Below are 22,285 nucleotides of genomic sequence, written 5' to 3' on the forward strand. Positions count from 1 at the left end.
AGTCCTATTCAGCGGCAGCCACCGGAGCGTGGGACGGCTGCAGCAGGACAATTTGTAAGAGAAATTTTCACATATGGCCCCCGAAGGATTTTTCCCCATACAAACGGCCCTTGGCACAAAAAAGATTCCCACCCCTGACTTAGATGCATAGAAAGACTGGTTGGTATGGAGTACGCCCCCAAATGATGGAAAAGGGGGCCACAGAACTAGACCACGCCCCCTCTGTTGGAAGCCCCACCCACCAAACTTGATGCCCAACCCCACTTTTGGGTCATCCATGCATTTCACGTGGCAGGTCCCAAATTATAAGATGTCAAAATTGGGAGGTATGAATAAAATAGCAACCAACCAGCTTCTAACTGTCAAACACAGGAGCAGATGTATACAGCCTTAACAAGAGATACATGCAAGGGTGATACATAGAGATAAACGTCCAGCCAATCACCTCCTGACTTACTCTTTTCAAACACAGCCTGTAACATGGCAGTTAGCAGCTGATTGGCTGGACGTTTATCTCTCTTTATCACCCTTGCATTTATCTCTTGTTAAGACTTAGTACAGGCATGTCCAAAATGGCCCTCCAGCTGTTGTGAAACAACACATCCCAGCATGCCTTGCCATAGTTTTAGCATTTCCTAATTGCAAAGCTGTAGCAAGGCATGATGGGACTTGTAGTTTCACAACAGCTGGAGGGCCATAGTTTGGACATGCCTGACTTAGTACATCTGACCCATTGTCTGTAACATGGAGGTTAGGAGCTAATTGGCTGGCACTTTACCTCCCTCCAAAGCTTAGTACATCTGACCCAGAATGAGAATTGGGGGGGGGGGGGGGGTTGTTTCTAATTTACCCAAAGTAAAAAAAAAATGAAAACAGACATTCTTCCCCTGGACATCCGGCCAGTGCCTCCGCCAGGACCATAACCATACCCAGTCCTGGTTAATAAGGACTCACCCTCCCCTCTTGTCGCTCTTTTGCGCACAGATGTAGCAAGAACTAAAATGCCTGTTAGCGTTTGTAATTGTGCTGCCATTGCGTGGTCTGCGCAGTATGATTGGTTCATGTGTAATATTAATGTCACTGTAAATGCCAAACCTTTGTCCTGTGTTAACTGCAGACCACAGAGGCTGCCTAGCGGGTTAAATACAATTATAATAATGAATTAAAATACGGAAGTCTCCACACCTGCATCCCACCAGTTTCCTAGTAAAATTGGTAATTTGTCAGGGTATTGTGTCAAATCGACCCAACTCCCTCCACTATGGTATCCGGTTGATAGATACATATAGTAAAAGACAGTCAACATTTCGACCTTAATCGGGCAACATGCAAAAGTTCATCAGAGTTAAAAAAGGTCAATAGCAGTGGCAGATCCAGGGGGTGGGGTTGTGGGGGAAACCGTTCAAAAAGGCAAATAAGGGAGCCACACCCACTGCCCTTTCACCTGTAAGTGGGTGTGCTGTTGTTTTTATTGGCCTAATTCCTTTTATGATGGTCCAGACTACATTGGACCACGACAACATAACATATTTTAATTTAGATTTAATAAATTGTTTAAATAAGGGTTTTGGGGAGGCAACTAAAGCTGGGTACACACTGGGCGATATATCGTTAACGATATGGACAATATCAATATTATTACCGATATTATATGTATATCGCCCAGTGTGTATGCTATATATCGTCAGAGATGTGCGTGGCTGCGGGTTGACAACAAGCCCCTCTGTTGACACTGGAGGCAGCTACATTTTGGCTATGTCATTGACGATAAAGAACATATAATTCAGCGTATGTGCTCCGAACAATGATCAATGTCCCTGCCCCTTATGTCAATTCCCAGGCAGAAACACCAGTTCTGCAAGACTATTGGTATCGTCCGTTGTTTAGGATATCACCCAACGATATAGTTTAGTGTGCACCCTCAATATCCGTCATCGGGGACTCCGTGGAGTTCTAGGGAAATCGTTGGATGATATTGTCGCTCAGTGTGTGCCCAGCGTAACAGTATGGCATGCTTGCCCACCCTATGGGAATAGCCAGTTATCTCCCATAATCTTCCCAGAGCCCACGCACACCCCTTCCCCGCAAGGAAAAATGCCTGAATTTGCGCTGTCCGGGAGAGGGGCATGGCTAAAATAATGTAAATTGTGTCATTTGACATAATTTAATCCCTGTCCCCTCTTCACGGAGACCCGCGAATCACAGTGTTTTGTGGAATGGGACGGGGCTTAGTGACATCATCCTCCCCCTGCATCCCCCACCCTATCATTTAGGTCTCCTCTCCGGGCTTCTCTCAGGTTGCCACCTGCTGGCAGAGAAATGTATTGCAGGGAATTTCAGTATTAAAGCTACAAGTGATTCCTTACTGCATTATAGGCTCACCTAACGCTCCAAACCAATTCAACGCCTGCTACATCTGTAAATGACATAACTTTGGTAGTAAATTGCAGAAATCCCCCATAACAAATCTGTTAAAACTGCTTTAATGTGTGCAAACACCAGTATGCGCAGAGCAGTTGGCCTAGCGCTAAAGCAAGCTCCAGTGTCATAATCCCCATTTGTATAATACATGCACAATATATACATGGACAGCAAAACCAATATTGACCGGTTTTGTTTTTACCACATAAGTTTAACAAATACACTGACAGACAGAACCAGCAGAGAGAGACTTTGGCGGAGATCACCACAACCGTTGGCACATTTGGTTTCGACATTAACCACCTTCGTCCCCAGGTTCCACACTTGGTGAGTAGGTTGGCACATCTCCTTTGTGGCACAGCCACGTGATATCGTTGTGGACAGTATGCTCCCTACAAGAGAACAGAAATGAGTTCCGGCTGTGCTGCTGCGGGCAACAGTTTTGCATTGAAATGAGCAATATATTGTAGAATGATATGTACATGGTAGAACATGCTCGGTGTTCCGCTGCATGAGTGCTGTCGCTGTACATTGTATTATACATGTTGTGTGTTTCTTTTCACTAATACCCCTTTCACACCAGAAATGCAGAGACAAACCCGGGAATTACATTCCCAGGACAAACAGGGACATTCCCGGGTTGGGACCCATTCACACATGCTTTTGAAGCTTTGAAGCAGGGACAACCCGGGTCGGCACCTTTCACACTGAACCTGGAATGACCCTGTATTTCTATGAGAATAGCATTGGAAATGGCCTTTTTTAGGCTCACATTAGATTATTGATTATTAATAATTAAGACACAAAACATTTGTAGTGTTTCAGCCTTTGTTTACTTGTATAAAACAAATTAAAAGGCATCTGAAAGCATCTTCCCCTCTAATGATTAATTGCTCTCTCACCTCCTCATTTGTCCAAGACATGGCACACATTGCAGGCTTTCAGGGGTTAAAATGAACTTCTGGGGTCTGTGGTGCCACAGAACATGCACACTGTCTCCCTGCATACTGTATGCTGCCTCTGGGCGTGTCTGTGAGTGTCTACCACAACAGGAAGTTGCCCTGCTAGCCAATCAGCACTAGCAGAGGCAACATGTGAAGCAGGGACATGTCCCTGCACCTTTCACACCAGCCAGTAACCCTGGAAGGACCCGGGAGCAACCCTGCTACCTAGCAGGATTGAATTGCCGGCAAATTAACCCGGGAATTTGTCCCTGGAACCTTTCACACCAGAGCTAGTCCCAGGTTGTTCCCGGACCCAACCCGGGAAATTAGGCTGGTGTGAAAGGGGTATTACACAGTATTTACCTCAGGGAAAGTAATTTATCCCCCCCCCCCAGGTTGACATGAGTTTTTCACGCTTTTTTTGAGCAGACATGTGCTGACAGGCAGTATTTCATGCCTACCATCCACTACGACGTGATGGAGGAATATTACAGTGTGCCGAGCGCAGTGAGCCATGCGAGGGGACGCCGTACCCTTTGATGGTGTCCATGTCGACTATGTCGGCATTCGGGACAAAATAAACACGAAAAACTCATGCAGACCTATTGACTGTTGACATTCCCATTTTCAACCCAATGCTTGTGTCAACATTCCAACCCTGTCCACCGTGACAACCTGACAGGGTGGATTATTAGATAGACAATCAATAGGTCTACCCCAAAATGTTGAGATGGGAACGGTGGACAGGGTCAAAATAGTAACAGGGTCAAAAGGTCGACAGTCAAAAGGTGAACATGTTGAAAAGATCGACTTTGAAAAGGTCGACAATGGTCGACATGAGTTTTCATGGTTTTGGTGTCCATGTCGATATAGGTCGGCATGGACACCATTTAAGTGTACGGCGTCCCCATGCTACGCTCGCCCTGCTTCGGGCACTCTATAATAATCTAACTCTATGTCCACGTGGATGGTACAGTATGAACAAGTCCGTTTTTTTATAAGAAAAATCATGAAAAACTCATGTCGATCTTGAAAAAAGTCATGTTGACATTTTTCATATTGCCTTTTTTGACAACGTCGACCTTCTGACCATGCCGACCGTCGACCCTCTTGAACATGTCGACCTTTTGACTGTCAACATTTTCACTATGTTGACCTTTTGATTGTCTACCTAAAGCCTGGATACCGTGTGTTTGTGTGTTTGTGTGTGTATATATTTGTGCTATACATCTGTTTGTCTATGTGTGTATTCTTGCGATTGTGTTATCATACATTGCACAGGTCTGTGATATTAATGAAATAGTTAATGAACATTTTTCTGATTTTGCGATTTTCCGTTAAACAATCTGTGTATTATTATTATTGACGTTACACAATCGCGGACAATTGTACCTGTTGTATTAGTGATCTGTGTATTGTTATTACTGACGTTACACAATCGCGGACAATTGTACCTGTTGTATTAGTGATCTGTGTATTGTTATTACTGACGTTACACAATAGCGGACAATTGTACCTGTTGTATTAGTGATCTGTGTATTGTTATTACTGACGTTACACAATCGCGGACAATTGTACCTGTTGTATTAGTGATCTGTGTATTATTATTATTGACGTTACACAATCGCGGACAATTGTACCTGTTGTATTAGTGATCTGTGTATTATTATTATTGACGTTACACAATTGCGGACAATTGAACCTGTTGTATTAGTGATCTGTGTATTATTATTATTATTGACGTTACACAATCACGGACAATTGTACCAGGTGTATTAGTGATCTGTGTATTGTTATTACTGACGTTACACTATAGCGGACAATTGTACCTGTTGTATTAGTGATCTGTGTATTGTTATTACTGACGTTACACAATAGCGGACAATTGTACCTGTTGTATTAGTGATCTGTGTATTATTATTACTGACGTTACACTATAGCGGACAATTGTACCTGTTGTATTAGTGATCTGTGTATTGTTATTACTGACATTACACTATAGCGGACAATTGTACCTGTTGTATTAGTGATCTGTGTATTGTTATTATTGACGTTACACAATCGTGGACAATTGTACCTGTTGTATTAGTGATCTGTGTATTGTTATTACTGACGTTAGACAATAGCGGACAATTGTACCTGTTGTATTAGTGATCTGTGTATTGTTATTACTGACGTTAGACAATAGCGGACAATTGTACCTGTTGTATTAGTGATCTGTGTATTGTTATTACTGACGTTACACAATAGCGGACAATTGTACCTGTTGTATTAGTGAGCTGGGTATTGTTATTACTGACGTTACACAATCGCGGACAATTGTACCTGTTGTATTAGTGATCTGTGTAAATGTGGTGCCCCCAAAACCCCTTCATTTGGGTCACCAAGAGTTAACAGTAACCCGCACCTCAGTGCAGGACACACGGGGTTAATATTTCCCCGCGACTTTCGCGCCAAGGCTGACTGACAACAGAGTGAGGGCTTGGGGATTGGCCGGTTCTAGGAGGAAGAGGAGGAGGAAGCGAAGAGCGTTCAGGGAACTGACCTGGGAGGAAGAAACGGAGCGGCGTGGAGCAAGGAGGAGAGCAGCGCATGAAGAGAAGTGAGCAGCGGCGTGACCCCCGCCGACCTCCAGAGCAGGAGACGGCGCCGGAAGAATTGCCGCAGCCCCAGTGAGAGGGCACCTGGGACGCAGCGCACGGCAGTGTGACCCCCGCCGACCTCCCAGAGGGGAAGAGAGGAGAGACGCGACGCGCCTCCTTACCACCGCGGCCAGAGTCACAGAGAAGCGCGCGGCGAGGCTGTGACCCCCGCTGACCCCGCCGCCTGTCAGCCTCATCGAGGGAGTGGATAGGGGACTGGAAGAGCCACCGAGTGCGGCAACGCCACTGCTGTGGCGCCCACACTGGTGTGCGGTCACCCTGAAGGAGAGGACGCCACCCCCGCAAAGCTGAGCGCGACGGGCGGGAGCCTGCACCAGAGAGCGGTATACAGGTATCCACGTCCTGCCAGGCAGCCACCCCTGCCCACCAGTGCCCAACGCCTGGCCCCATAGCCTGCCGCCCCAGTTACCTGCCAACCCACATCTCACTTGTGCCCAGCACCTGATCTCAGGGGCAGTGACCCCCATCACTCCTTTGTGCACAGACCCTGACCTGCCGGGTAGCCACCCCGACTACCCGCCTGTGCCCGCGTCAGGGTACACTCCACCGACAGACAGTCCACCCCCTAAGCAGAGGAGGGGGTTCCTAAAGTCGAGCTGGGACTCAGTCGGCTCACACTTCCCTAACAGCTACCTTGCTCTATTAGTGGGGAGCTACCGCCACCTTGTGACTTAGCTGAAGTACTGCACCGCCATACATTGATTGTTGACCCTCCTGGATTAGTGGGTCACTTGTCCCACGTGCTACTGCCCAGCAGGAAGACGCAGGCCCAACGCAGTTCATTGCTAGTGCTGGATGACTCTTATGGACAGCCGTTTCCTAAACCCCTGTGCACAGGTTAACCGGGACTGAACCCCATGCAAGGTGACGTCACCTCAGGGCTATAGTTAAGATCCTAGTTTGGTGCACCAGTTATCTGATTATTACTTGCTGTTATAATTATTGTTGTGGTGTGCCTTCAGTGTTAAGGGTGCCGTGTCGACTAATCGACCCAGTAGTAATCTTAAAGCGGGGGTTTTTGACCTAGGATGCCGTCACGGTACCCCGAACACGTGGAGACTGTAGGCCCTAGTGGGCTCATACGTGGTGAGATTAGGTTGTCACCCCTTATGGTTCTATTCAGTAAACCCTAATAGCATCAGTTCACATCCATAACTGTTGTTACTTGTTAACGTGCCTTAAACCCCAAGTGCTGCTGTGCCGGGAGGGTCAGTGGGCACAGGCTACCTTTATCTCATAATAAATCCGAGTTGTACCGCAGAACGTTGTCCCTATTCATTGAAGTGTCCCTCTCCCGTCCACCGGAAAACAGAAGAGCGGATGAACCTGAGTCGCCCCTGACGTAGCAAGGTAAGGGGAACCCGTTCCCTTCGAGCACCGGCCACCACATAAAACTTGGCGTCACGAACAGGATCCGGGTGCATCAGGAGAGTGACAGCTCGGTGAAAGATGGAGCAGCAACAAGGCGGAGAAGCGGTGCAGCAGGCAAACCCGCAAAATCAAGAACAACAGGACGGCCAAGACACAACACCGGCTGCGGTCATAACTCTGCCATACTACTTCGGGGCCCCTTGGCTCCCGACCTATAGTGGAGACGATGACCAGCTACAGAAGACCTCGTTTGCAGACTTCAGGAACAACATCGAATCCACGTTCCGGATGTATAATCCTAGCGAGCAGCAGAAGGTGGAAATCCTGATGGGACAGCTAACGGGCTCGGCACGCAGAGAAGTGGCCTCATGGCCGATGGAAGAGAGAAAAAGTGCGACGGACATGCTGAAGAAAATCTTCACCACGTTCGAAACGACAACCATCCCTGAGCTGAAGATGAAACTGTACGCCCGCAAGCAGTGGCCAAATGAGTCCCTACGGGACTACGTCCTGAGTCTGCAGGAGACACTAAAGGCCATCATGGCAGTAGACCCGGAGGAAGTACGAAACGCTGATGAAGCCCTAACGATTAAATTCGTTGAAGGATCGTCCCAAGAGAACGTTAAGGTTCAACTGCGATTGCTGAAGTCACAGATGCCAGGCAAGACCTTCCGGGACTTTAAGACGGCTGCCCTCGCCATCGTCGGTAACCCCAAAGGAAGGGAGGAAGAGTACCCGGAACTGATTGGCTTCAGAGAAGGGGTGAAACCAACGGGAGCCACAGCCAGCGGCACGGAGAAGGCGAAATGGCCCCACGACTTGGCGGTACAGGGTGGCCAACGGCCCGACAGGGACGCGCTGCAGACACTCCAGAAACAAATGGAGGGGTTGGCCGTAGGGATGGCAGAGATGCAGAGGGAGATGCGCCGAATGGCGAGCTCGCCGGCACAGAACTATTCGGAGCCAAAGTGGAGAGCTGAAAGACAAAGACCGGCCCGAAGTAGGTGGGAAGCGCCCCGAGAGTATGGCAGGCAGCCTCCCGACCAGTTTGAGGGGCAGGGACGTCCGATGCACTACCAAAGCCAAGAGGCCGGACACACAGAGAGAGGTTGCGACCAGGACGGAGATTTAAACCCCAACGCCCCGAGGTCAAGGGCCGAGCCTCGGGGAGGACAGGAAGCGTAGGTCCAGCTCCCGAAGATGGGCAGGCTTGCTACGGCAGACAATACTATGTAGGTACAAGCGAGTTACCTGCCACATCGGATCGTTACCCTCCGACCCGCATGAAGAACCAGGGAAGAGTTGTCTGGTTTCATGTACAACGGGGATACGGTTTTATTAATTGTGCTGACGCAGAAAGGGATATATTCGTCCACTTCACAGCTATCGAGAAGAAAAATGCAAGAGATTCTTATCGAAGTCTTGGGGCCGGAGAGACAGTGGAATTCAACATCATCAAGGGAAGAAAGGGGCTCCGAGCAGCTGACGTCACTGGCCCTGGTGGAGTCCCCGTCAGAGGCAACCAATATGTCACAAGAAGAAAGCGCTGGTGGAATTACCCAAGTCGCCGAAGCCTTCCACGATACCACCCCCCGAACAATCCACCCCAACTGAATGGTATGTACCCCAAGGGGACAGAAGATGGGGTAGAAAGAAGTAATGGGAAACCGTCCGGATGTAGCCTATGGAGCCCTCAGGTTCGAGTACTGAGAGAGCCAATGAGGGATGAGCTTTCAAGATCCGAAGTGAACCCCAAGCGGGGGCTGAACTCGTACGCAGTCGAACCCATGTTGACAATGGCGGGTAGCCGGACCTCGAAGCTCGGCAGCGTCCGCCCAGGATCGGATCAAAAACTAGAAGAAGCATCAAAGGATGAAGAGCCGAATGGTGAAGCGATCCTCTCGCCTCCGCTGCCCACTGACCCTCTCGAGCTATTGATGACGGTGGGCTGGTCCACTATGCCACGGCAAGCCAGGCCTAGGCCGCCAGTTGAATTGCGCACGCCTTGCGCAGCTGAGGAGGTGGCCCCCGAGTCTAAGCTAAGGCGCTCCGCAAGGAGTACTCGGGGTACACTTCCCCGGCGGTACCAGAATTAGAGGCCTTTCCATAACTTTTATGTATTGTAAACTGAAAACATTGTCATTGTTACCGCTATAAATGTCATGTGAGCCTAGAAGGATGGTTATTGTGTTATGATGCGCGGGGACACGCATCCGAAAAAGCAGGGGTGAATGTGGTGCCCCCAAAACCCCTTCATTTGGGTCACCAAGGGTTAACAGTAACCCGCACCTCAGTGCAGGACACACGGGGTTAATATTTCCCCGCGACTTTCGCGCCAAGGCTGACTGACAACAGAGTGAGGGCTTGGGGATTGGCCGGTTCTAGGAGGAAGAGGAGGAGGAAGCGAAGAGCGTTCAGGGAACTGACCTGGGAGGAAGAAACGGAGCGGCGTGGAGCAAGGAGGAGAGCAGCGCATGAAGAGAAGTGAGCAGCGGCGTGACCCCCGCCGACCTCCAGAGCAGGAGACGGCGCCGGAAGAATTGCCGCAGCCCCAGTGAGAGGGCACCTGGGACGCAGCGCACGGCAGTGTGACCCCCGCCGACCTCCCAGAGGGGAAGAGAGGAGAGACGCGACGCGCCTCCTTACCACCGCGGCCAGAGTCACAGAGAAGCGCGCGGCGAGGCTGTGACCCCCGCTGACCCCGCCGCCTGTCAGCCTCATCGAGGGAGTGGATAGGGGACTGGAAGAGCCACCGAGTGCGGCAACGCCACTGCTGTGGCGCCCACACTGGTGTGCGGTCACCCTGAAGGAGAGGACGCCACCCCCGCAAAGCTGAGCGCGATGGGCGGGAGCCTGCACCAGAGAGCGGTATACAGGTATCCACGTCCTGCCAGGCAGCCACCCCTGCCCACCAGTGCCCAACGCCTGGCCCCATAGCCTGCCGCCCCAGTTACCTGCCAACCCACATCTCACTTGTGCCCAGCACCTGATCTCAGGGGCAGTGACCCCCATCACTCCTTTGTGCACAGACCCTGACCTGCCGGGTAGCCACCCCGACTACCCGCCTGTGCCCGCGTCAGGGTACACTCCACCGACAGACAGTCCACCCCCTAAGCAGAGGAGGGGGTTCCTAAAGTCGAGCTGGGACTCAGTCGGCTCACACTTCCCTAACAGCTACCTTGCTCTATTAGTGGGGAGCTACCGCCACCTTGTGACTTAGCTGAAGTACTGCACCGCCATACATTGATTGTTGACCCTCCTGGATTAGTGGGTCACTTGTCCCACGTGCTACTGCCCAGCAGGAAGACGCAGGCCCAACGCAGTTCATTGCTAGTGCTGGATGACTCTTATGGACAGCCGTTTCCTAAACCCCTGTGCACAGGTTAACCGGGACTGAACCCCATGCAAGGTGACGTCACCTCAGGGCTATAGTTAAGATCCTAGTTTGGTGCACCAGTTATCTGATTATTACTTGCTGTTATAATTATTGTTGTGGTGTACCTTGTACGGTTTAATGTGTGAATATGTCAAAGGTAGCCTTCAGTGTTAAGGGTGCCATGTCGACTAATCGACCCAGTAGTAATCTTAAAGCGGGGGTGTTTGACCCAGGATGCCGTCACGGTACCCCGAACACGTGGAGACTGTAGGCCCTAGTGGGCTCATACGTGGTGAGATTAGGTTGTCACCCCTTATGGTTCTATTCAGTAAACCCTAATAGCATCAGTTCACATCCATAACTGTTGTTACTTGTTAACGTGCCTTAAACCCCAAGTGCTGCTGTGCCGGGAGGGTCAGTGGGCACAGGCTACCTTTATCTCATAATAAATCCGAGTTGTACCGCAGAACGTTGTCCCTATTCATTGAAGTGTCCCTCTCCCGTCCACCGGAAAACAGAAGAGCGGATGAACCTGAGTCGCCCCTGACGTAGCAAGGTAAGGGGAACCCGTTCCCTTCGAGCACCGGCCACCACATATTATTATTACTGACGTTACACAATATCGGACAATTGTACCTGTTGTATTAGTGAGCTGTGTATTATTATTATTATTATTGACGTTACACAATCACGGACAATTGTACCTGTTGTATTAGTGAGCTGGGTATTGTTATTATTGACGTTACACAATCGTGGACAATTGTACCTGTTGTATTAGTGATCTGTGTATTGTTATTACTGACGTTAGACAATAGCGGACAATTGTACCTGTTGTATTAGTGATCTGTGTATTGTTATTACTGACGTTAGACAATAGCGGACAATTGTACCTGTTGTATTAGTGATCTGTGTATTGTTATTACTGACGTTACACAATAGCGGACAATTATACCTGTTGTATTAGTGAGCTGGGTCACGCACATCGTCTCATTTCCAGTGCAATCCATGAAAACTTCGGCTTTGCATGTGTTCGAATGTGGGGAGAAGCAGCCTTTGCAGGTGACACCATTTTTACCATTCATATCTTCGGAAACTAACAATGAAGAGTACAATAGATACATGTTTACCAAAAGAGATAAGGAATAAAGCATACACTATCATTAGGATTACAGTCCAGAGATAGAAACATGGGAAGCACTTTTAACCCTTTGAGCTCCAACATCTCTGTGAGAAATGCGCAAAATATCAGCTAAAAATCCCAGCGTCCCTCACATTTGTTATATAAATTCAAGTAAAAAATGTTGTGTAAAAAAGATATTTCCTTTATAAGGTGACATTACAGGTCATTATAATGAATACAAAACTTTTTCCTGGCAATTCACACCTATATTGTCAAATTCACTTGGCACTCAAAGGTTTACAGTTCAACATTGGCAGGGATCCATTATTTCACTAATACATAATACTGCAGACTATCAATGCACCTGAATCAGTGACATCAGAGAGTAGGAGGCCCTTTGTACTCTGTGATGTCACTAATTTCTCGAGAAGGGATAGGCTGAATATTTGTAGCTGCCTTGTATTATACCTTCCAATATCCTCCAATAACATCAGAGGGGTGTGTCCATGACACTGAGGTGGCACTGGGGGGACTCAGTCACGTCGTCTATCTGTCTGTCAATGTCAATCTCGATTTATCTAGTGATTTTTGCAGTACAGTCCCTTTTTTTGGGACTGTCCCACATCCCATCAGCAGCTGGCAGCTCCCACGGTGGGTGGGGGTAGATCGAAGTCCACCCAATTAATTACTGCTTTGCACAACAGAGCAATGTTAAATGGACATTGTGGGAGACAGAGGGGCAGAGGGCATGGCCAGCAGCTCACAGAATGCTGACCATCCCCCACATCAGCACAAATGGAGGCGTGGCTTTGCAGGAGTTCCATAATCATAGACCACTCCCCCTTGCAAGAACAGCCCCCGTTGCTTTCAAGAACGGCTGCATCAATGCCGAACTCCGAAATGCACTCAAGAATCCTTCTCAACTTGCAAGTCAGGAAGAACCCCGTGCTAGGTGAAGGCGAGTGCCCAAAATTAGGAGGCAAGGCCGAGCAGACAGGGGGCGTGGTCTGTGCTTGCACTGCTCCCACGTGGACACGCCCCCATTTTCACTGCCCCCAGCCCTTTGTCTCCGGGAATAGATGCTGTGCGTACGCGCATAGTGTCTATTCATCGCTGCATCAGCGCTGGGCAGGGGGACTCCCTACTTCCCGCCCCACCACAGGACACTGTTGGCCCCCCAAAAATGGGACAGTTGGGAGGTATGCATGTGGAACAGAACTCCCATCTTAGTAAATGTCCGCCCATGTGTCTAGAAAGAGCAGCCATGCTCAGTGTTGTTGCTGAATGCCGCTCCCAGTCACAGCTATGGCCTAAGCTGCCGGCACAGGACAGGGGGCGGGATTCTCTAAACTAAAAATGCGGTAAAAACCCCGTTATCTGGGTTTTTACAGAATTGTGGGATGCTCTAAAGATCCCCTGCCGGGTTACCGCAACGAAGCCTATGGGCTTCTACTGCGACCCATCGCCACCCCGTACGGACCACCGCCGCCCCGCACAGACCCCCGCCGGCCCACCCTCACCAGTGTCCGGACCTGCAAACTCCTCCTCCCTGCACTGAAAATCATCTTCCGGGTGCAGGGAGGAGGAGGAGAGGCTGCCCGGAGCAGCAGCAGCAGCATCCAGGCCGGGTAAGAGAGGGAGCCGCCGGGACCCGCCGCTCATCGCCGGGTCACCGCAAAGGACAGCTCTCAACTCAAGAGCTGTCCTTTGCCATAATTATCGCATATGTTACAGCATATGCGATAATTATGTCAGCGATGTGCGGTGAAGGGCGGGCGCGAATGTTAGAGCATCCTGCCCAGGGTTACTGTGTGGTCCTGCTAAGGAGTAAGAGGGAGGGAGCAGAGAGAGTGCATACTGCTCATATGTGCTTACATACTTAGGGTGATATTTAATTTCACCGGTGAGGGGGTTTGTGCGGCGAGGATGGCTTGTTTTTGGAGAGGATCGCCGAAAACCAAACCATCCTCGCCGTCATACCCCCTCGCTGGCTGCACGCTGTATTCAGCTTTCCAGGGAAATCCTCAGCGTCAGAGGATGGCGAGGATTCCCTTAAATTGCGAGGTTCACCGCAAATATAGAGAGCCGGCTGCATTTTGTGGCGAGCCCCATCATTTTGATGGCCGCACTCGCCGGTTCCACCTTGCTGAAAAGAACCAGTGAGGTGAAAACGACATTTGAGGGCAGGTTGGGGCAGCTGAATATTGACAGCGAGCTATTGGCACTGCTCGCCATCATAGCTTGCTATCAGAGCATTGAATATACCCTTTAGAGTATATATATAAAAATATTAATCCCACATTATCTAGTATTGCTTGAATACAAAAAAAAAAAAGGATGCGCATACAGACATAAATTAGGACCTTAGAGCATTGTGATAATGTGAGATACATACAGTGGCAGATCCAGGGGTGGGAGCAGCACAGCCCATAATTCAAATAGGGAAGCCACACCCACTGCCATTGAGTCAGTTTGGAATGGCAGTAGGTGGTAGTTTGTGTGCCACCCCTATTTTAGTTTGAACTATGCGGCTGCCCTCCCTCTGGAGCCTCCCGCGGTTACATGCCTCCCAACTGTCTTGATTTTGGTGGGAGAGTCCCTTTTTTTAGGACTGTGTCTCTGTCCCACCCGTGGGCAGCAGTGTCCTGTGGTGGGAGGAAGTTCATGGCGCTTCTCTCTATCTCTCTAGCTGCTCTGCTTAGTGGGGGGCGCAGAACTCTGGACATGCTCCGACAGCAGCGGAAACAGGTCATGCCCAATAATTTCTCTCCACCGCTAGCAAAAGTTGAGAGGTACGGTGTGTCGTTTCTGTCGTGTACATGAATAGGAAATGAGTTGCAATTTTATTTCATCTGTATCCCCAATGCATTACAGTACAGAATGTTAAATAAAGATGGGATTAATAATAAATGAACCTCAGAATCTTGCTCCTGTCCATAGAGATAATCTAGGAACCTGCTGGGCAGCACAGTACCCTGTAACTGAGAGTACCCTGTATCACTGAGGTTCTGTCCTCTGGATACAGCAGAGACGGTGTAACTTACGGACAGGCCTGGGAGGGGTGCAGTTATCGGTGTCACAGCAGGTGGTGCTGGTCTTCAGCCTACCATCGGGAACGCTCATACTTCCAGATCTAGAACACAACCTACGGTCTCCGCACTGTCTGATGTAAATGTTGGAAACTTTCATTCCACCTACAAATGGAAAACATCCACAAGTTACACAGCGTATACCAATAACGAGGATGCAATTCATTCTGTATCCATATTTAGGGGCTGATTCAGCAAGTCTGGTTGTTCACCGCTTAGCGAGCCCTGAAACGCCTCCCGCCAAACGTTCGCCCTTCATTCAATGGTTTCCGACCATCGAATGATTTCTTTCCCCTTTGGAAATGACAGTCAGTCTGAACTGACTTTTATTTCCACCTGAGTCTACCGAGGAGAGAGCCCACCCCCCCCCCCCCGGCAGGCATTGTTCTACCTGCATTCCCCGGGGTACGCCTAGCATTTTAATGAGGACGCCCGTAACGCGCTGGCAGTGGGTGTGGTATAAGGTTCCGACAGTCGGGATCCCGACAGTCATTAGCCCGACGTCGGGATCTCGACTGGCCGGACTCAGACAGCATTGCGAGTGCAACAAAGCCCCTTGCGGGCTTGCTGCGCTCCTCATGCTGCGGGTACGGTGGCTCGCTACGCTCACCCCCCACGAGGGAGAATAGCCGGTGGTCGTCGGGAACCCGTCTGTCAGCGTTTTAACAGTTGGGATCCCGACGACGGGTAAATGACTGTCGGGATCCCGACTGTCGGAACCCCATCCGGCACCCGCTGGCCGTTCCCCTGCTCCAGCCCCGTTTCCGGCACCCGCTGGCCGTTCCCCTGCTCCAGCCCCGTTTCCGCCACCATCCACCCTGGCCCTCCTTGACCACAATGAGCGAAACGGAATGATCACCAAGGCCGTTAGATGCCGGAACTTGCGCATGCATAGAAATGGTCGTACGCAACCCCGACCATCCGGGCTGGGGACGAATTTGGATCGCTACGAGCGTTCACGAATCGGCCTCTTAGGAGGGAATTCAATGGTTGGTGCAAATTTATCATATCTGAAAAAGTGTGGTAGACTCAGGCGGCATGAGATTCATAGGTCACCATATGACTGACAAGGGTGACGTACCCACTAACATCGGAAGAGCAAAAACCGGTACAAATTCTGAATTCCTATACTTACAATGGAGAAGGCCATAAAAAAACAAACAAAAACAAACGGTACTGTACCGGCCAAAAAAAGAGGATATGGGGTGTAATGATTGCAGATGGAGCGCCTCAAGTGCTTGCGGGGGGCTGGTGATAGAAACGCCAGACCCCGCCAGCAGCCAGGCCTGCCATCTGTCGGCCACGCCGCCTCGCTGCCCATTGGTTGTCGCCACCCCCTGCAACCCCCATGCTATCAGTAAGTGGTCGTATGGAATAACCCCTTATCCTCCAACAGATAGTGGGCCAGATTCTCTAAGCTTCAAAAGTGATAAAATTGAGAGTGATAACCAACCAACCAATCAGCTCCTACCTCACATTTTTCAAACAGAGTCTGTGACATGGAAGGGAGGAGCTGATTGGCTGGCTGTTTATCACTCTCCATTTGATCACTTTTGAAGCTCAGAGAATCTGGCCCATTATTTGTTTTCTCCTCAGCACGTCCCACATACCCAGTGTTGTAACTCCGTAGGATAAAATGCAGGAGTCGCTCCCGGACGGACAAGTCACTGATGATCCGTTACATATTTCATCATTCTGTGATGTACATTCTACACATGTCAGAGAATAACCTGAAGAAGAAAGACAGAGGAGGGATCATACATACCATACAGACAATAACTAAAAGTTAATGTAGTTCCTGGTTCTTAGTGGTACGCTAGTGATGCTACAGATGCAATTTATGGCTCAGCTGTTGGGATTTGTATACAGGCGCCAACCAGATACTTTGCCCACAACTGCTATGGCCAGTCAGAATGGCCGCTGCAACTGAGACGGCAGAGACATCAATGGAAGATACAGCAGATATACCAAAAGTTGGGAAAACTCACCTCTTGATAAATCAAAAAGTCCTATATAAGGATACTCATGATACCTCGAGGCAGAGAAAGCAATCTCTTATATATTTGGCTACATCTGTCACTCAAAGTGTGTCTTAAGCTGTAAAGCTGGGTGGAGCCTCTGACTCACATGACTGACTCACACGACAGAGAACCAGCCCAGTGAGCCCACAGTGCCAGACACCCTCTGCCTCTCCATGTTACACAGCAAAGACACAGCTACTCACCAGTCACACCAGGTGAGCGCCCCACACCTCCATACCTCCCAACATGACCCAATCCATAAATTAAGAAGAAAGTCCAGAAACAGAGCAATGTGTCCCTCACCCCCCCCCCCCCCCGATTCACGGCAACCCCAGGATTAAAAGGCACATGCAAAACACTGACATGGCTATGGTCGACAATGAAAAAGGTTGACATGAGTTTTTGAAGATTTATTTTTCACTTTTTCAATGTTTTCATATTCATTCTCATGTGTCGACATGGACACCAATGAAGTGCCACACTTATGTCAACATATACATGTGTTGACCTTTCTGTGTTGATTTTTTTCTTGTGGCGATTCGCGGCACCCCCCGGCGACCCCCCTCCCGCGATTCACAGCACACCCCCCCAATTCGCGGCGACTCCCGCGATTTGCGGCCCCACCCCGTGACACACCCCCTCCTGCAATCCGTGGTACCCCGCGACCCCCCCTCCCACGATTTGTGCCAACCCCCCAGGCCCCCCCTTCCTCGCGGTACCCCCAACCCCCCGCGACCCCCCCTACCGTGATGCCCCCCCTGTCATTGCGGCAACCCCACGCCCCTGTGACCGACCCTCCCACGATTCACTGCAACCCCCCGCGTCCCCCCTCCCATGATTCGCGGCACCCACACCCCCCCGCGCCCCCCCTCCCGCAATTCACGGCATCCACCCATGACACCTCCTGCCGTGATTCGCGGACACACCTCACCTCCTCCCTCCCCCCCCACCCCGGCTCGCGATTCACGGCAACCCCAGGATTAAATGGCACATGCAAAACACTGACACAGCTATGGTCGACAATGAAAAAGGTTGACATGAGTTTTTGAAGATTTATGTTTCTTTTTTGAATGTTTTCATATTCATTCTCATGTGTCGACATGGAGACCAATGAAGTGCCACACTTATGTCAACATTTACATGTGTTGACTTTTCTGTGTTGATTTTTTCTTGTAGCAATTTTTTTACAGTGACAACTATGTGCACGTCAACCTACACATCATCAACCATTTCTTTGTATAATATATAACACCTGTTCTGTTTTACTTTAGGTGTTTTAAGTCAGATCTTTTACTGCTACTATTACTGTTTATGTAAATGCATTCTGAATGACAGCAACATCCTACCATCCTTCTACAAAAATATATAACCAACTAGGTGATTTATCTCGCCCCGTGCCCCCCCCTCCCGCAATTCACGGACCCCCCGCTCACCCCCCCCACGATTCACGCCCCCTCCCACGATTCACGTCACCCCCCGCATTACCCCCCTCCCACAATTCGTAACCCCCCCTCCCGCAATTCACGCCCTCCCCATGCTTTGGGGACCCCCGCCCTCACCCGCGATTCGCGGACACCTGCGCCCCCTCCCTCCCTTGATTCACGGCACCCCCCACGCCCCTCCCACAATTCACAGCACCCCTAAGCCCTCTTTAGTCCCCCGTATACTCACACACCCCTATCACTACCCAGCTTCCTGCTCTCCTGAACCATAACTTCCACCACTGGGGAGTCGCTGACGCTGTTTTGGCCACATGCCCCTATCATGCCTCATAGCCCAGCCTCCTGCTCTCATGTACCCTAACTCCCACCCAGTAGGAGGAGACACTGACTCAGGGCCACCATCCTGTACTCCTATACTGCCACACTGGACCCTCACCCACTGGAAGAAGCTGCACAGTATCTACCACCCTCCTCTTTAGTCCCCCTTATGTCCACACACCCCTATACTACCCAGCCTCCTGTTTTCCTGTGTCGTGACCTCCGCCAGTGGGGAGCCGCTGACTCAAAAACACCCTACTATACTATTGCACACACACCTAAACAACATGCACACACAGCCCCCCCCCCACACCCACAAATGTCACTGTACCATCTACACTATCAATGTACATCTTACTCTGTAACCGCTTTTTAATTAAACAAAACAATACACACCCCCTTCCAAATCATATACTCTCTATTTAACACATTTCACCTATAACTCAAGTTGCAATACAGGCATCTTTCATACAATTCTAACCATATTTCTCATATACAAATGTTCACAAATTAAGGGGGCGCAGCTCCTTACGACGGTGTGAAGAGCGCCCGTAGGGCGCGATGAATCACCTAGTACAGGGAATATTCAGTGTAAAAAAAAAAGATATCCACCTACCCAGAGTCTGCTGAGCGGTGCTCCACTGTGGGCTGCCACTGCCAGTCATTGGGGCTCCCTGCATCTCCTGTGACCCCCAGTGCAGTAAAGTGATGCTGCAAAATGGCAGCTCACTTTACAGCACCGGAGAGAAGAGAAGCAGAAAGCCCAATGACCAGCAGCTTTCCAGGAGCTCCGATTAGCGATCCCCGAGTTGTAAATTATGAGCAGTGGTGGTAGAGACAGTTATGTTGGTGATGGCGCATGTGCAGAGCATGGTCGGGGTATTTTTCACAAATTGAAATAGACTTTGTAGGGACAGAAATGGGCTCCTAAATCTAGGTAGAGGCACTGGTGGTCTGCCTGCTGGTGGTTGAATACTTCTAAAACCTAGAAAACTTGAACAGCAGACATTTGACTATTGCATTCAGAAGCACGCTGATGTATGGTAATGAAGAGTGCCACAGGAGGGCGCTAGCACGGTGCTGGGAAGCCACACAGATGCGCTGATACACTCAGAGTGATGGGCATGTAAAGTCAGCAGTGCTAGTGATCTGCAATAGGGTGCTCAGGAAGCAGGCTGACTGCATTGGTAATGTGGAATAACGTGTCCGGGACAGGAGCAGAATGATTCAAATATTGATTTTCCTTGCGGTCCATATGCAATTGCTCTGTGAGCTGCTGGCATGCCTCCTGTCCCTGTGCCTCCTGTGCAGGGGAGAGATGGTCACAAGGAACAGAGGTGGTACTACCATTGGTGCAGCAGGGGCCGTGCACCGGGGGACTTAGGAGCCCCCTTGCTGTCCCTGACACCCTCTTCCTGTCACCCACTTTTTCTTTTCTGCAACACACTGCCTCCCCTACCTCTCCCTGTCATCCTCTACCTCTCCCTGTCACCCACTACCTCTCACTATTACACTCTGTCTCCCCCTGTCACCCTCTGCCTCTCCCTGTCACCCACTACCTCTCACTGCTACACTTTGTTTCCCCCAGCCTCTCCCTGTCACCCTTTGTCTCTCCCTGTCCCCCTCTGCCTCTCCCTGTCACCCACTACCTCTCACTGTTATACACTGCCTCCCTCAGCCTCTCCCTGTCACCCTCTGCCTATCTCTGTCCCCCTCTGTCTCTCCCTATCACCCACTACCTCTAACTGTTACACTCTGACACCCCTACCTCTCCCTGTCACCCTCTTCCCCTCCCTGTCACCCACTACCTCTCACTAATACACTCTGTCTCCCGGTCACCCTCTGCCTCTCCCTGTCACCCACTACCTCTCACTGTTACACTCTGCCTCCCCTACCTCTCCCTGTCACCCTCTGCCTCTCCCTGTCACCCACTACCTCTCACTGCTACACTTTGTTTCCCCCAGCCTCTCTCTGTCACCCTTTGTATCTCCCTGTCCCCCTCTGCCTCTCCCTGTCACCCACTACCTCTCACTGTTATACACTGCCTCCCTCAGCCTCTCCCTGTCACCCTCTGCCTCTCTCTGTCCCCCTCTGTCTCTCCCTATCACCCACTACCTCTAACTGTTACACTCTGACACCCCTACCTCTCCCTGTCACCCTCTTCCTCTCCCTGTCACCCACTACCTCTCACTAATGCACTCTGTCTCCCGGTCACCCTCTGCCTCTCCCTGTCACCCACTACCTCTCACTGTTACACTCTGCCTCCCCTACCTCTCCCTGTCACCCTCTGCCTCTCCCTGTCACCCACTACCTCTCACTGCTACACTTTGTTTCCCCCAGCCTCTCCCTGTCACCCTCTGCATTTCCCTGTCACCCTCTGCCTTTCTCTGTCACCCACTGCTGTGTTGCATATTGTGAGCTTGGGTTGGGGTGATGAAGGGGGCCCAAATTATATTTTTGCACCTGGGCTCACCAATGGCCCAATGTGTCAATGCAATATATGACCTTGTAACTATTCGTCTATACAGCTTTTTTCCTTTTACAAGCCATTACAGAATGATGAGCAGGCAATACTATGGGCTAAGTGGGAATGCAGCTATAATGTACGTCTTCTGTCTGAGCCCCAGATGACAGAACGTTGTACTCTATTAACCTTGAGGTTAACCACAAACCACAAAGTTCCCACAGATACTTTCTATGGAAACATAGGAGCTCCGCTTAAGCTCAAAGGAGCACAGCCAATCAAGAAAGAGCTATTATGTGGAACAACGTGATTGGCTCATGAATCTGATTGGTTGCTAAGGGTAACACCACAACTTATTAGAAGTTTCAGTAGGTCTATGCCTTGAAGTGGTTTCTGCATACAGGTAAGCAGTAATTCAAATTGTAAAAAGCACAGAAGTAAAGCACTAGTGAGGAGCATATATTGGTCAATGGTACATCACAATATAAACTGTTAATATTACACCAGACAGTAACAGTACACAACATATAACCATTAAACTAAGACAGTAAAAAAGAATAGGGCAGATGTATTAAGCCTGGTGAAGAGATAAAGTGGAGATAACACAACAGCCTATCAGCTATGTTTGAAAAATGTCAGTTAGGAGTTGGTTAGCTTGTGCATTATCACCTACAACTTCACCTCAGGCTTAATACATCTGCCTCAATATTTAATATTATCAAGAAGTGTCCCAAAAAATGATGGTAGGCTCTTATAGTAAAGCCAGTATGCAGGCCCACCATCAGGGGGGGACTGTAGGTACTTTTGTCTTGGGTCCCGGCAGACAGGGGGTGTATATAACACTCTCTGCACATGTTACATCTGTCCCACCTGCAGTGCACATGGTATTAGTCCATTTGAGAAAAAATGTGCTTTGCGATCAAGTCTGAATTAGGACCTATGTCAGCTGGGTCTGCGATTCTTATTTATTTTGTTTTAAGACCTCGGATGTCTACATGGACTGAAGAGGACATAACTCAAGGAGACGGGTGAGTATGTTCTTTTTTTATTACAGAG

The 22,285-nt window shown here is 49.8% G+C and overlaps 1 protein-coding gene across 1 annotated transcript in view; it reads right to left on the minus strand.

Annotated features, from left to right (window-relative positions):
• Positions 1–722: 722 nt before the first annotated feature.
• The window catches only part of LOC146042172 (phospholipase A2 inhibitor NAI-like), a 30,206-nt gene continuing 8,643 nt past the window's right edge, over positions 723–22,285 (minus strand). Inside the window, exons 2-5 of the mRNA XM_083162097.1 lie at positions 16,595–16,714; positions 14,940–15,089; positions 11,728–11,868; positions 723–2,813 (exon numbers count right to left, since the gene is read on the minus strand). Coding sequence (XP_083018223.1) covers positions 2,620–2,813; positions 11,728–11,868; positions 14,940–15,089; positions 16,595–16,714 — 605 coding nt within the window. The 3' untranslated portion in view covers positions 723–2,619. The remainder of the gene's footprint in view (positions 2,814–11,727; positions 11,869–14,939; positions 15,090–16,594; positions 16,715–22,285) is intronic.

The sequence above is a fragment of the Crinia signifera genome, chromosome 19, assembly GCF_055691185.1.
Source record: "Crinia signifera chromosome 19, ASM5569118v1, whole genome shotgun sequence".
Classification (NCBI taxonomy): domain Eukaryota; kingdom Metazoa; phylum Chordata; class Amphibia; order Anura; family Myobatrachidae; genus Crinia; species Crinia signifera.